Raw genomic sequence first — 15,420 nt, 5'->3', positions numbered from 1 at the left:
GCTGCGCTCACGCCCGGGGGCTGCCCCGGGAATCTCCACGCGCGCCTCCGCTTCCCGGGAGCCCGCAGCCGCGGCCCGCCTCCCCGCCCCGGCTCCGGCCCAGGCGGGAGGAGCGGCGCCGCGCGGGGGCGGCGGGCGGGCGGCGCAGGCGCAGTGGGGCGTGCCGCTCCCCCCCCCCCGCCCGCCCCGGACTGGCTTGCGGGCGCCCCGGGTCCGCTTCGCTAGGCCGCCCGCCTGAGGCAGCACCCGCCACGGAGCCCGCCGCGCAGGGGCGACCGAGCCGCGTCCCCAGCCGAGCCGAGGGGGCGTGCGGCCCGGGAGGGCGGGGACGGGCTCGGCGGTGGGCGTGGCGTGGGCTGCAGGAAGCCGAGGCAGAGCAGAAAGGGGGCAGCCGCGGCCGCCGACGGCCTCCCGCCGCGCTGACAGGCTGGGCGGGCCCGGGCTCTGGGCGAGCTCCGCGCGGCGGCGTCGGCGCCTCGGCCGCGGCCCCGGCTCCCGGAGGTGCCCGTCGGGGCGAGGGCTGCAAGGCGGCTGCCGGGACCGCTACTGCGGGATGTGAGTGCGGGCCGAGCCCGCTCGGGAGGGCCCCCGAGGGCCCAGCCTGGCGGCCGCTCGCCCCTGCACCCGGCCCGGGGGCTCCCTAGACCTCGGCCCGCCCGACGCGTCGCGGAGGAGCAGCCCCTGCGCTGCCTCGGGGCGCTCTTGTGTGGCCCGAGCCGTGTCGCCGGTGGGTTCAGTCCCTCGCTACGGGCTGGGGGCGGGAGTGGGGGTGGGCAGCGGCTCTCCCGAGGATCCCTCCTCCTGCTCTCCGCGTCGCCCCTGCTGCTGACAGGGAACTTCAGGGCGGGTTTCCAGCAACCTAGGAAGGAGTGTCTGGCTGTTGATAAATGTAGGCATCCCCGTGTGCCCTAGAACCCGATCCCCTCTTCCTTATCCTTCTGTAAATTTTTCTAGGCATCTAAATAGCGCCGGGAAGGAGGGGAAAAAAAGAGCATCTATTTGCCCTGGGTTTCTGAGGTAGTGACTGCTGCTTCTGTTTTCAGGTTCCAGAAACAGGCGACCGGAGCAAGATGTGAACTGTTTTTCCTCCCCAGAAGAAGAGGCCCTTCCTTCCCCTCCCGCGACGGTGAGTGTGAGAGCTCGGGGTTGTGTGGTCGCTGCAGTTAAAGGCAAGGGTGTCTGCGATCTACAAGCCAGTGCTTGCTAGGGAGGCTGGATGCTTATGTAGAACAGCGGGGCTAATTGTTGCTTACTCCGAACATGGGAGTGCTGAACTTTTCCTGTTGCTGTGGGAGAGTAATTGGTTGGTATTTATTGTGTTTGTCTCTTGGATCCTTTAAGAAGCATTCTTTGCTGGTTTTACAGTGCGGAGAAAAATAAATCGTCCCTTTCTCTTTAGGTAGCCCGAGTCTTAATTTCCAAGTAATAAGAAATACCTATTGAGGGGACACATTGGTTGTTTTTGCTGGGTGTCTGTTGTCACACCGAATGTTTCCTGTATTCACCTGCCTAAGCTTGCTTTGTCGGTTGAATGTACGCAGTCTGCTTTCCGGTTATTCATCTGTCAGGGGAAACTCCTGAATGAAAGGATAGGAGCAGCTGAGTGTGTCACAGAGGGGAGGAGAAATGTGGAGAAGGAAAACAGAAGTGGGAATAAGCGAGTCGGAGGTTGCTTTTGGTTTCATAATAGGTTTGTACAAGTGAGCTGTTGGCTTACTGCAAATATTCAGATACAATTCACAGCAGATTTGAAAATGAATCACCAGTTTTTGGTCTGCTTTCTCCATGTTCTTCACCTGTTTCCCATCCATCCCAAGTGTTAGGATCATTTGGTTGTGTGTGAATTTGCTTGTGTGTGCTACATCTGCAGACTGGATGTGTCCAGGACTTACCATCATAAGAGTATGTAATAGTGCCACAGAGCATTTACCTGTACAGGAGAGCTGCAGTATGTGTTGGCTAGATAAGCATTTAGGTTTATTTTTGCTTTTACACAGTGTTGTGGAACTCGTTCTGTAGACCAGGCTGGTCTGCTACTCAGAGATCTGCCGGTCTCTGCCTCCCCAATGCTAGGATTAAAGGTTTGAGGAGCCACTAACCACCACCTGGCTTGGATTTGTTTCTTTTAGTGTCTTTTCCTTTGTGATCTGAAGGTGTCTTCAATATGGAAAGTGAACATGATATTTTTTCTCTACTTCACCCAGATAGGTTATTCTTGAAAGATGGTATCATTTTCTGGCAATATAGGAAAGACCACTGGCTTTCGAGTTAGGTCTGAGTGTGTCGACTTGGTTTAGAGTGATGGTGTTCTGTGCATTTAACAGCTGTATTACTTAACAATTTATTTTCTTAGACGATTGTGGGAGGATTGATAAGATGCATGCAAAGTAGCAAATGGTTTGGCCACTTTCTGAAAGTCTTAGCTACTCATAGTTGGGCAGGTACAGGAGGTTCCTAGCTGGATGGTGCACAGGTCACTGACCAGTGGCTTTTCTTCCTTAGAGTAAGAGGAAACTGCATACTAGTGAATTTACAGCCTTTGTATGGAAGGGTTTGCCGCCTAAGCCCCATTGTGCTGCCCTCTTGTGGATAACCGTGCAAAGAATTTTCCTTTGCTCCTCCTCCTCCGTAGCACTGTTTTTCCTTTTTAGGCTCCTTCACTTCGTTCTCAGTTTCCCAAACTGTTTGCCAGGTACCTAGAGCACCCAAAAGCTCGGGCTTCCACCAGTTACTCGGGTATTTTCAGGATTAGAAAGCTCCATTCATGTCTACAGTGGTGTGTCTTTGTAAAGCTGCCTTTTCAGGGTTTACTCTGTGACAAGCAGCTATTTAGTGCATGACAGTTAGTGTGGAACAAGAAATGACAATACCAAGGTTTGAGGATTTGTTGGCATACCAAACAACACTAAACCCTAAGAATATTAATGCTAAGTTGTTTGAGCCTACTTTAGTATTTCCTTGGTTTAAAACGTCGGGAAGAAATTGCTAACCTTCAGGAGTTCCCAAATGAAGATAATTTGGAAACATCTTCATTTGGTTGCAATAGGCTTTTCTGATACAATTTTTGATCCAAAGCTAGTATCAGTTCATAGTGAATGGCTTAATGTAGTACTTCTAATAATGCCTGTATGATTTCTGCTAGGTTCTCACACTATAACTATTCCTCTTGTGCACTCGTTACTCTAGTCATTTCATAGCGTTTATTGTATTCTGCACAGGTCTCTTGCCACTGTGTTTTTAATGATCTTTTTGTCTCAAATGAAAACTATTATTTTTATTTTATACTACTGCTCTAATTTGGATCTTGAATGTCCTTCAAAGGCTTTTGTGTTAAAGCCTTTGTTACCAGGGTTTGGATTGCAGGAGATCGTGGACTAATGGGCAGAGGGCCGATGCTGTGATGCTGACTTCTCTGATTGCTTCCCTGTTGCCCTGGCAACCAGGTCTCTGCCCTTCTTACTTTAATAATACTTTGTTGGCCCCAAAGACAGTTTTTTGAGCCCTTTGCATTTCCCCACCCCACAATTTCATAGAGCAACTGCCTTGTGTTTGTACTGTCTGTGTCGCTGTAGGTAAAGCTTGCCAATATTACCTGAGAAGAATCTCCACTAGTAGTGCTCAGTGTGTTTGTCCTCACTTCAGGTTAAGCCCTTTCTTATACTCTCCTTGAGGCTTTATTAAGCTTTTATTCATTTCAAGACAGATTTTAGGTGGGTCCTCATCTCTTCCTAGCTACTGTAGAACTATCCCTTTCTCCAACGGTTCCTAAAATTACATAAGGACTTATTGAAACATATATTGTTGGGTTCTGTCTCCAGAGTTTCTGTTTCAGTGGGTCTGGAGTAGAACCCTTGCATTTACACTTCTTACCTGTTTCCAGATGAGACAATGATTTTCATCTGGGGACCACTACACTTCGAGAATCACTGATTTAAGCTAGGTTGTCAATATTTTTCTATTAAAGCCAGATAGTTTTTAAACTGTGTTGGCAAGATTGTCTCTTTTGCCAGTCTACAGTGGTGCCTATGTAATGCAGAAAAAGTCACAGGTATTACATAAATAACTGGCATGCTGTGTTCCAGTAGAGTTTTATTTACAAAAAGAGCAACTGGCTGAATTTGGCATATAAACTAAAATATGAAAATTTCCAATATACGTTATTACATAATACCACATTCTGAGTGAGTTACTGCAGGTCTTTTCATTCATTTAGTTGAGAGTAAAACTTATTGAAAGAGATGTTTGTCTTTTTAAAATTCTTAAAATTTATTTTCTTGAGCAAGTAACACATACAACTTTTATAATTCAGAAGTAGTATTTTTGTCATTTTGTTTGAGAAACAGAAGAGGGATTGTTGGATTAAAAGTGGTATGTGTTCCTGATTGCAGCACACAGATATTGCCAAGTTAGTGTAGAAACACTAAATGCTTTTTTATATCTCTACTCTAGTGTTTTCAAGTGGTCTGATTCTAGCCAACTGGAGACCTGAAAATCATCAGCTGATCATTTAACTAGCTTTCAGTTCTGTTTTGAAACCTGTATGTTCCAGACCCATGCTGTGCAATTCTTTCTACACTCTGTTTTTTTTTTTTTTAACACCCTGGTCCCTGCGAATACTGCTGTGCTTTTTGTTGGCTACATTCTCTTTTCCCCAGTCTTGTGTGTGTGAATGTTACGGGAATACAGGTGCCTGGGAAGGCCATAAGAGGGCATCGGCTCCCTTGAAGCTGGACTTATAGGTAGTCATGAGGCACCAGACATGGTAGAAATCAAACTTGGGTTGTCTGGAAGAGTTGGGAGCCCTTTTAACCCTGAACCCGGCCTCTTAAAATTCTTTTCCTTATAAAGGTCGAGTCCATGGTTTATTGTGTAAGAAATGTTTAAAAACGTCCTCTGTGTTAATAATCATGGCCACTCTTTTCCTTGTCACCTCTGCTGCACTTCAGTGAAGAATTTAGTACTAATTAAACCTTAATTGAATGGAAATTACAGGCTTTAGGAAGTAAGAGGAATATTTTATATTTATTAATTACAGACATGAGGATGGTAAGATTCCCTTATCAAACATAATTAGTTTGCAATAAGAATGAATTCCAAGTAATTTTTAGTTCTGTTGGCTTCTAGTTTAATACTTTTTAAAAATTTATTTATCATGTATACAGTGCATGCCAGAAGAGGGCACTAGATCCCATTACAGATGGTTGTGAGCCACCATGTGGTTGCTGGGAATTGAACTCAGGACCTCTGGAAGAACAGTCAGTGCTCTTAACTCCTGAGCCATCTCTCCAACCTCTTTTTTGGGTTTTTCAAGACAGGGTTTCTCTGTGGCTTTGGAGGCTGTCCAGGAATTAGCTCTTGTAGACCAGGCTGGTCTTGAACTCATAGAGATCTGCCTGCCTCTGCCTCTTGAGTGCTGGGATTAAAGGCATAAGCCAACGATGCCTGGCTTAGGTTTATACTTTCACCAGTCTATTATGTTATTTTCTCATTGTCATTTGTCTGAAAAGTGCTTTAGAATTCTAAAGTGTAGGGGTAAATTTGGATAATATTAGATTATAAAATAATGTATGTATGTACATACATAATTAAAATTCATTACAGTTTCTATTTAATCTTCATTTATTTGACATCATTTTGGTGCCAGGGACTATGAATGAAGTAATTAATGAGACATCATGCTCCTCACCTTCAAGAAACTTCCAGTCTAGTGATGAAAGAAGATCAGTAAACAAGCAAAAATGTTTGAGAAGTCAGAACTGATAGCTGCTGGGTAGGGGCAGGGGCAGGGGCAGGTGGTGAGGGAGCTCTGTGGAGATGATGAGATTGTGACTGACTGTACATTTCATTTTATACGAGGGGGAAATCCTATAAATATAGACCAGAAATAACTTAAATGCAAGTTCAGAATTAAGTACTTGAAAGTACCTGCATTTCAAGAGTTAGCAAATTCAAGGTCAGTAACTTACAGCTACCTATCTCTCACTAGTATATTTTGAGTTTACCATTGCTTTTAATGTTCTTTTTGGCTTAATATATGTACATATGCCTTAATGGATTATTCAGTTTTGTTTAGCTTATTTAAAATGGTTATCTTAAAGCGTAAAGTTTTCTACAACTTACTATTCTATTTTTAATATTTACTTTGTTACACAAAAGCTATAGGTTAACTGGGCAGTGGTGGCGCACACCTTTAATCCCAGCACTCTGGAGGCAGAGGTAGGCGGATCTCAGTGTTCCAGGCCAGCCTGTTCCTCTGAGCTAGTTCCAGCGCAGCCAGAAACACAAAGAAACCCTGTCTTGAAAAAACAAACAAACAAACAAACAAACAACAAAAAGCTATGGGTTATTTGAACTGCTGAGGAACATATTTTCTATAGAGTGAGTGCAACAAAGTATTTATTCATTTTCTCAATAATTTGATTCTTTGGAGATTTGTTTGCTTTGTTGTGACTTTGGAAGTGGAGATGCAGTGTGTCTGTTAGTGTTTGTTTCTTTAGGGTTTGTAACTGGGAGAAGTGATCCTCAGAAGCCATTCAAGAAGGTTAAAATAACACTGCTGAGACATCTTTTACACTGCTGACGCTAGTATAGATGCTACAAAAACACTGTTAGCTAAAACTAACAGCATAAATCAATGCAGTGGCACCAACTGCAATGTAATTAGCATGTGTGTGTGTTCCATTCACAGAAAAGGACCAGTTTAAGTTATGTGTGCTTTTGATTCTTTTCCCGTAGAAAAAAGTACATTTTCTAAAAGACTCAATTCATTTTAATGAAACAAACATTTGCCGAGTGCTTGTGGAATTTTACGTTATATATGCATGTGTGTTTAAGATGGTATGCTCCACTTAACATCTTTTTGTTATAAATGCATAATTGAATCCAAAAGGTAAATATAAGCATATGTAAAATATGGATGAAAATAGGTCAATTTAACCGAGTAGTGAGTGGTGTTGCATGCCTTTAATCCCAGCGCTTGGGAGGCAGAGGCAGAGGCAGAGGCATGCTGATCTCTGTGAGTTCAAGGCCAGCCTGGTCTATAGAGTGAGTTCTAGGACAGCAAAACAACACAGAATTCCTGTGTTGAAAAACCAAATAAATAAATAAATAAATACACCCCTCCCCCCACAATAACAAAAACCAAAACCAAAACAAACAGGCAAGAAAGAAAGAAAATAGGTCGGTTGCCAGGCCTGGTACAGGCTTGTGCTACTAGCTACTAGAGAGGCTGAAGCAAGTTCCATTTGGGCTACAGAACATCTTCAAGGCTAGTGTAGGTAACCTATGAGACCCTGTCTCAGAATTTTAAAATATCTTCCAAAAGGATTGGAAATATAAAAATCAGTGGTGGAGCACTTACCCAACATGTGTGAGACTCCATGTTTAAATCCCTCAGGATTGAAAATAAAAAAGCCAAGGTGAGCACACTTTCAGATTGCAAGTACAAGCAGTGAGAGCACCTTGCTGGGTCCCTTGTATAGAGACTGGGGGCTTAACATGGACTAGAGTTAGTTTACTGCTAGCCATTTCTTCTCTTGGTGAAGCTCTCGCCAGATGCTGCCTGATGCAGTAGCATTAGGTGAGCTACAGACTTAGGAAGAAGAGTTGGTGGTGCAGGTTTTCAGATGCTAAGATGGAGCTAAGAATCTTATTTTTGTTCTGACTGGGTCTGCATCAAATACCTCTTCAGGAAGACATTCTAACTTGGTATTGTCAGAACTGGTTCTGAATATAGACAGCCAGGTAGGCTATATTGAGACTTATTACAAATTGTTAGGGAAAAATGAAAACAATATGGATTTGTGTGTGTGTGTGTGTGTGTGTGTGTGTGTGTGTGTGTGTGTGTGTGTGTGTGTGTGTGTTTCAGGGTAGAGATGTGTTGAGGATTAAGGTTTGGCGCAGAATAGTGAAATGTGTGTGCAAACCACATTTCAAGAAAGATAGCCACTTTAAAATTTAAAATAATTCCATTTTATTTCAGATCTTAAAAAAAATGTTTTCTGAGTTGTCTTCCTCTGTAGCCTCAGTTGGCCAGGAGTTCAACAGGTAGTCTAAGCTGACCTCACACTCATGGTGATCCTCCTGCCTCAGCCTGTTAAGTAATAGGATCACAAGCATGAAACACCACACCTGGCTTTAAAATGTTTTAAAATGAACTTTTAGTTGAAGTATAGCAAAGCCCTAAGTACAGCCTGACAGTCACATCAGGAGTGCAGAGTAATGCGAACATCAGGTGGCCTTTTGTGCCTGCTGCTCATTTTCTGTTCCCACACTGTCACAGTCCTGCCATGCTAACCATTGTCCTATCTCACCATAAGCAAGAGCCGCTGAGGGCTGTGGCAGTAGCTTGAGAGGCTCCTGTGATAAACAGGGTTGGGGCTGCTAATAGAAATTGGAGGGAATGACAAAATGGTAACTTTTGAAGGCCTGGCTGCTTAGATTTGTCTGGAATAGAAAGTAGAGACATGAAGCTTTTGATTAAAAGCATACTGGAAATTTTCATCATGATAAATAAAAATAAGCTAACACCATTGCCAAGAAACTGTCAAACTTCGCTGCATTAAACAGAACTTAAAGTCTTAAATTGCTAGATGGAAAGACATGACAGCAGACTCCATGACTGCTCCGGTAGACACAGAGCAGTGCAGTAAAGTCTTATATGTGTCGGAGCAGAAGACCTGCAGATAGAATTTTGAGAGTAAGGAAATTCTTTTTTCAAAGACATTGAAAACTCCAAGGAGACTACTAAAAAAATGTACTTCAGCAGGAAAAAATAAATCCAGAGAAAGTTGTAGGATCAAAATGTGAATACAGACAGATGTATTTAGCAAAATTGCTCTTTAGTATTAATTAACAGTCTGCTTTAATTGACCTTGTATCTGTTCAAAACCCAACACTGCTCTTAATTATTTCCTCCTTTCTTCTAACTTTGAGCTTAAATTGTTCTTTTTTTCTCATTACTGAGGAGCAATGTTAGCTTGCTTGAGATCTCCCTTTGGTCTTTATGTAAGCACTTATGTTAACTTCCTTTATAGAACTGCTTTTGCTGTGTGCGATTGACATGCAGAGCTAACAAAGACTACATATGAATTACAAAACTATTTTTAATTATATAAATGTGAACAAATTTAAATTATTTTAAGGTTTTGCATATTTATTCAAAGATAATCTTCAGAAAGCTTGTAACTTTGTACCTGTTCCAACAGTTACCTATTGGGGTTTTTGTTGTTGTTTATTTTATATGCTGACAGTTTCATGAGATTTTTATAACTAAAGACTAGTTTTAAATTTTTCTTTAGTAATTAAGTCCTTATGGTTGTATATATAGAAACATATTTCAAATTGTAATTATTTCTCTTTTTTTTTGAGACAGGGTCTCACTGTGTAGCTCTGTCTGCCCTAGAACTTGATATTTAGATCAGGCTGGCTTTGAACTTGCAGAGATCTTCCTGCCTCTGCCTCCGAAATGCTGGCATTAAAGGTATGTGCCATACCCAAGTTATAATTCATATTCAGAGTGAAACGGAGTCTCTTTACCGTCTTGGAACTCCTTGTGCAGACCAGGCTTGTAATTTTCTTAGTAGTTATTTTCCCTTCTATCTGTAGTAGTTAGAGCAGTGCTTTGTGCATAGCAAATGCTTTAAGGTTTTGTTGAATGTTATTTTTACTTATTTATTTTGCTCTTTCTAATATACTCTCATTGTGTAGCCATCCTCCTGCCTCTATGGACCACCACTCCTGGCTTTTGTTTGCTGTTATAACCAGTATTTTCCTATGTCCATGATAACACATATTGGAAAGATTGTCAAGTTTTTAACCTCAGTTGTGAAATATTCCAAGAAGGCAATTTCATATTTTAGCTGCCAGTTACATCCTGGTATAATTGTCTCTCACAATGTAAATGAAAAATGAAAATGTGTAAAACAGTACTTACTTTTTTGTCTTGTAATATCAAAGGTCAACATCCTTATTTACGTTAATAGTTTTCAGATCTCCTGAGTTTGAACTCTGTACACTGTCTTTCACTCCCCTAGCTTCCTGCACATTCAGTTAGTCACTGGGTAGCATTAAGTCTTGTGTTTATGTTGCCTCCCATTATCTTTCAATGCTGTTTGCATTCATGATCTCCTGTTGCCTATACCACAGCCGCAGCTTTCTAACTTCATTTCTTTACCTTTCTAGTTTGTAGTCTGTGGTATAAAGTTTAAATTCTTTGGCCTGGCGTTTGTTTTGGTCTTTAACTTTGTACTATATTAGCCAAGATTGTATTCATTGTAAGTAACGAGATGTCTGGTGGAAGATAGATGGTTCCTGACACTGATTCAGCTGCTGATCATGTCCAAGTATGTTATCTCTTGGCCTTTCTTTCATGATTGCCTCATGATTTTGAGGTGAGTACTCTGTCCTAAAATTCTTGCGCAAATTCAGGTAGAAAGAAGGTAAGAGAAAAAAGCATGCTGGCAGGATGAGCCTCAAAAAGCTCCCTAGTAACTTCTTGATTCTTATTTTTTGAAACTGATTTGCATAGCTATCTATTAGTAAGGAAGTAGTGTTCTGTTGAGCACTCAGTGATGCCCAACAAAATTGAGCGTCCATTTCAAAGGAGGAGGAAATGCTAGCAATGCTGCCACAGATACTCATCTGTGCTTCCACTTTTCCCAATGAGCTGTTGAGCTCATAAAATACTGGTCCACTCTTCAGTACAGTGTACTTCCCTGGACTACATCTAAATCCAATGAATTTTTCAAAATCAATTTTAAATTTGACATTCTTTAATAAATCTCATGAGATCATTCCCATCTAAAATGTTATTTCCTCCTCCAATAAAGCAATTCTCAGGGTAATTCATATAGTAAGGAAGTTTCTTATGTGTGAATTCTGCTATCTATGATGGATTCTAATGCTCCTTTAAAGAGTGTGTGTGTGTTTGTGTTTGTGTGTGTGTGTGTGTGTGTGTGTGTGTGTGTGTGTGTGTGTGTGTGTACCTCCTGCATGTCTAGTGTCTGAAGAGAGCAGAAGAGGGTGCTGGAGCCCTTGGAACTGGAGTTACAGAGGATTGTGAACCACCTGTGACCTGAGTGCTAGGAATCAAAGTGGATCACAGCAGTAAATTCTGTTTATGGCTGAGCCATTTCTAGCTCATGTTTGTTTAGTCAATGCTACACATTTATATTCCCCTGTTAGGATTACAGCTGGAATTTTATCATTGTCCACTTGAAGCTCTGGGATCTTGTGCTGTGCTTTCTGTGTAGTCATGTACAGTTCTTAGTTGATCACTTTGATAGAGTCATGGCTGTCAATAAGACTTCCGTGTATATGAGGGATATCTTAACTAATAGACTTTTTTGGGGTAACTGTATTGTTTTCTCTAATAGGCCAATGTTCTGAAAAGGACTCTGGATGGGAATGGCTTGCCTTACAATGACAGAAATGGAGGCCACCTCCACATCTCCTGTACATCCGAATGGCGATATTCCTGGAAATGCTAATTCTGTGAAGCAGATAGATCCAGTCCTTCAAGTGTATCTGTACCATTCTCTTGGGAAAGCCGAAGGAGACTATCTGAAGTTTCCAATTGGAGAGTATGTTGCAGAAGAAATTTGTGTGGCTGCTTCTAAAGCTTGTGGTAGGTATTAAAAATCATATTTTCTTATTTATAGGTTATTATTTTAATTATATTACTCTATTACAATTTACATCTGTAATTTATTATGGCTATTAGTTGTGTTTTTACATACATAACAATTACAATAACATTATAGAATTTAAAGTGATTGCCATAGAGTAGATGTCAAAACAAATTGAAGCCTGTAAATGTTTTGAGATCATAGTAGGTACTAAAGAATCTTGTCGTAAATGTTTTGAGATCATAGTAGGTACTAAAGAATCTTGTCATGGGATATCTCATAAGTAAATCTTGTTTTTTTTAAGTGATATAGGGTTTGATATGTAGCCCAAGTTGGTCTGGCCCTGAACCTGCCTGTTGTCTTGGTCTCTCAAATTCTGGGATTACAAATGTGAGCTATCATCTCCATCTTCATATGTAAATCCTGAAACTACATCCTAAGAACAGTGTGGAAGTAGACTATCAGTTTGTTGGAATACGTATTTCAGTAACATTCTTATTTATTTATCTTCATTTTGTGTGCATGTGTATTTTGACTACATGTATGTCTGTGTACCATTTATGTGTCTGGTGCCTGTGGAGGCCAGAAGAGGGTCTGAGTTATAGATGGTTGTGAACTGCCACCCAGATCCTCTTCAAGATTATTCAGTACTCTTAATTGCTAAGCCATCTCTCCAGCAGCTGGATAAAATTAAATATTTTACAGCTATAGATATCATTTTTTCAGCTCCTGAAATTCTCTATCAACCCCATATATACCCCTGCCTCTCTCTCTCTCTCTCTCTCTCTCTCTCTCTCTCTTTCTTTTGGTATACCTTGAAATCAATTTTATGTTGAAACTCAGTGAAACAGTTGTCTTAGTGTTCTTTCTGTTGCTGTGAAGAGACACCACAGCAACTTTTATAAAAGAAAAAAATTAATTAGGGCTTGCTTATAGTTTCAGAGGTTTAGTCTTTTGTCATCAAGTTATCATGGCTAAGCATAGCTGCAGGCAGGCAGACATGGTGCTGGAGAAGCACTGAGAGTTCTACATCCAGAGCTGCAGGAAGAGAGAGCTCGGCTTGGCATTGGCTATTTGAAACTTCGAAGTCCACTCCCCAGTGCCACACTTCTTCTAACAAGGTCACACCTCCTGATCCTTTCAAATAGTGCCACTCCCTGGTGACTAAGCATTCAAATCTGTGAGCTTGTAGGAATCGTTCTTATTCACAGTACCAGTATTATAGGCAAGCACACCTATTTATCCCACCTTTTTATATGAGTTCTGGGAATTTGAACTCAAGTGCTGTGCCTGGGAAGTAAGTGCCCTTACCCATGAGCTACCTCTTCAGCTCTCTAAGAAAGTTATGGTAGGAATTTCAAAATAGCTTATGTTCTTGATTTTTAAACTAGTTTAAAGCTGTTTTTTTTTATTATTATTTTTTAAAGTAGGGCTGGGGCTGCCTCTCAGTGGTAGAGCTCTAAGGCCCTGAGTTGAGTCCTACCAACACTCATACATGTAGACTTGTAAACATACAAATTTAAATCTAAAATTTTTGCATTTTGTTTTCGTGAAAGTTTTATCTCAGTCCATATTAAAGATCAGATAAAATGCTTGGCCTGTTCAGTATCATTGATAATTTTTTATTTATCAGATTCAGGATATAAGTGAAAAGGCATAAGTACCTAAAATGTAGCTATCATCCTATTCTATTTTATCTATTGCATTTTCTATTTTAGAAGCCAGTGAATAAGGATAAAGTATATAGCAAAACCCATTCTACTTCAGTAATGTTATATAGTTCCTTTAAATGAATGGAGACTAGTAATTATAGAGCAACAAAGAAGAAAAGAATTATATAAGTGTAAAACTAGATTGCATAGACCATTTCAAAGATTAACCTTTGTCTTTGATGAGCCTTTTTCTTTTCATGACACAGTTAAAGGTAAGTTAATGGAATGTTTTATACTTTCTTCATAGCTTTGTTTTAGAGGGAGTAGGTTGCTTGCCCTTTTTCTTGTTTAGCACTCACCCATCCACAAAAGCTACTAATAATGCTGATATTTAAAACTAAGCATATAGAACTGGAGCCCTTGCAGAGGACCTAGGTTTGGTTACTAGCAACCACAACAACCCATAATTCCATCTCCCTGTGAGCCATTGCCCTCTTCTGACCTCCGAGAGCACCAGGCACACTTGGTGCTACACAAAGACACATGAAGGCAAAACACTCATGTATATACAAATTTTTTAATCTAAAAAAAAGAGCTATAAAGACTACACAATAAAATCATTTAAATATTTAATTTTAGTTTAAATGTATAAGTATTCTATGAAAATATGCTTAGTAACACATGCCTTTAATCTTAGTGCTCAGGAGGGAGAAGCCAAAGCCTGTGGGTTTCAGCATAGGCAGAGCTATGTAGCTATGTATACTTTTAAGTCTTGAACTTAAAGCATATGCACTCTCTCTATCTCTCTCTCTCTCTCTCTCTCTCTCTCTCTCTCTCTCTCTCTTTAAGTTCAACAAAATCTTGTTTTACTTTGTTGAAATGCAGTGTAGTTAAATGTTTGATGTCCTGATGCCATTGCCATACTGCTTGGGTCAGTGTGGCTTGGTAGTATGTTACTGTTTATTATTTTCAGCGTTGCAGTTTGAAACTAGTATCTGGCATATGCTACTCAGGTGCTCCTAAGACTCAACTGTCTTTAGTTCTGTAGCACATTTTGTAAACAGGAAGTAGTTGTTAAATTTTATGGTTCTTTTATAAAATGATTTGGCAATTTTAGTCCCTTTTTTTTCCCCATGTTGTGATTAATTTGTCATTTCTACGTAAAGGATAGCTGAGATTTCAGTAGTGATTGCATCACATATATAGATCCATTGAGGGAACATTACCATCTTTTTTTAATGTTACAATTGTATTTTATAAAATTACCTAATTTAATATAAAAACATTTTACACAAATATATTTTAATCATATTCTTTCCCCTCCACCACCTCCTCCCAACTTCATATTCTTTCTGTGCTCTGATTTGGTCTAGTTTCAACTTGTACAAGTCTTATTTGCAGTCTCAGTCTCTGAGAGTTCCTGTGTGCATCAGTCCCCTTTTATTCGGAAAGCATTGTTATTCTTTTAAATCACCAATCTCTGGCTCTTAAAGTATTTCCTCGTCCTCTTCCTCATAGATGCCTGAGCCTTGAGAGGAGGGATGTCGTAGGGACATCCCATGCATGGTGAGTGCTCCAGAGTCTCTCAGGGTTAGCCAGTAGTCATTTTACTTTCTTTGGTATTTGACTGAAGCAAGTGGGAGCATTGGCAGTTGGGAGCAGTGGTTCTCTGCCTTCCTAATACTGCAATCCTTTAATACAGTTCCTCATGTTGTGATGACCCCAACCATATGCTACTTCATAACTGTAATTTTGCTATTGCTGTGAATGGTACTGTAAATATCTGATATACAGGATAGCTGACCTGCAACCTTGCTGTGTTTGGAAGAAATAGGGTCAATCCAGGATGAATTGCCAGGGGAGCCAGTTTCTGGGGAACTAACTGACATTGCTTCAGAGAAAGATCTTTTTTATTGTTCTATAATTTACACCTTGGCAAGTCAATTTCCGCATATCCAAACCACTTCAAACAAAAATGTCAGCAGCAGAAGGTACCATCACAAAAGGCAGTTCAAAGCCCAGGTGCTAACACTTCAAAATACAAGTCAGCTACAATGTTCTGGGGAAACTTCCATTAGACCTCTAAAGCTGTTGCCACCCATGGGTTGAGAACCACTGCTCAGAGAGTTACAGATCTGTGT

At 40.9% G+C, this 15,420-nt stretch overlaps 2 protein-coding genes across 2 annotated transcripts in view; one reads left to right on the top strand and one right to left on the bottom strand.

The window, feature by feature from the left end:
• Nucleotides 1-221: 221 nt before the first annotated feature.
• LOC113834776 (putative uncharacterized protein FLJ46214) lies at nucleotides 222-1,811 on the bottom strand. Its single transcript, XM_027406821.1, has 2 exons — nucleotides 1,718-1,811; nucleotides 222-859 (listed from the first exon to the last, which is right to left on the bottom strand). Exons 1-2 carry the CDS (start codon nucleotides 1,809-1,811, stop codon nucleotides 222-224), a joined length of 732 nt encoding a protein of 243 aa, XP_027262622.1.
• The window catches only part of Jak2 (Janus kinase 2), a 64,928-nt gene continuing 50,179 nt past the window's right edge, over nucleotides 672-15,420 (top strand). Inside the window, exons 1-3 of the mRNA XM_027406441.2 lie at nucleotides 672-727; nucleotides 1,044-1,126; nucleotides 11,376-11,626. Of these exons, the coding sequence (XP_027262242.1) occupies nucleotides 11,401-11,626 (226 nt within the window). The 5' untranslated portion in view covers nucleotides 672-727; nucleotides 1,044-1,126; nucleotides 11,376-11,400. The remainder of the gene's footprint in view (nucleotides 728-1,043; nucleotides 1,127-11,375; nucleotides 11,627-15,420) is intronic.

Source organism: Cricetulus griseus, chromosome 3 (genome assembly GCF_003668045.3).
Source record: "Cricetulus griseus strain 17A/GY chromosome 3, alternate assembly CriGri-PICRH-1.0, whole genome shotgun sequence".
Taxonomy (NCBI): Eukaryota; Metazoa; Chordata; class Mammalia; order Rodentia; family Cricetidae; genus Cricetulus; species Cricetulus griseus.
This window is presented reverse-complemented; position numbering and strand designations above follow the sequence as displayed.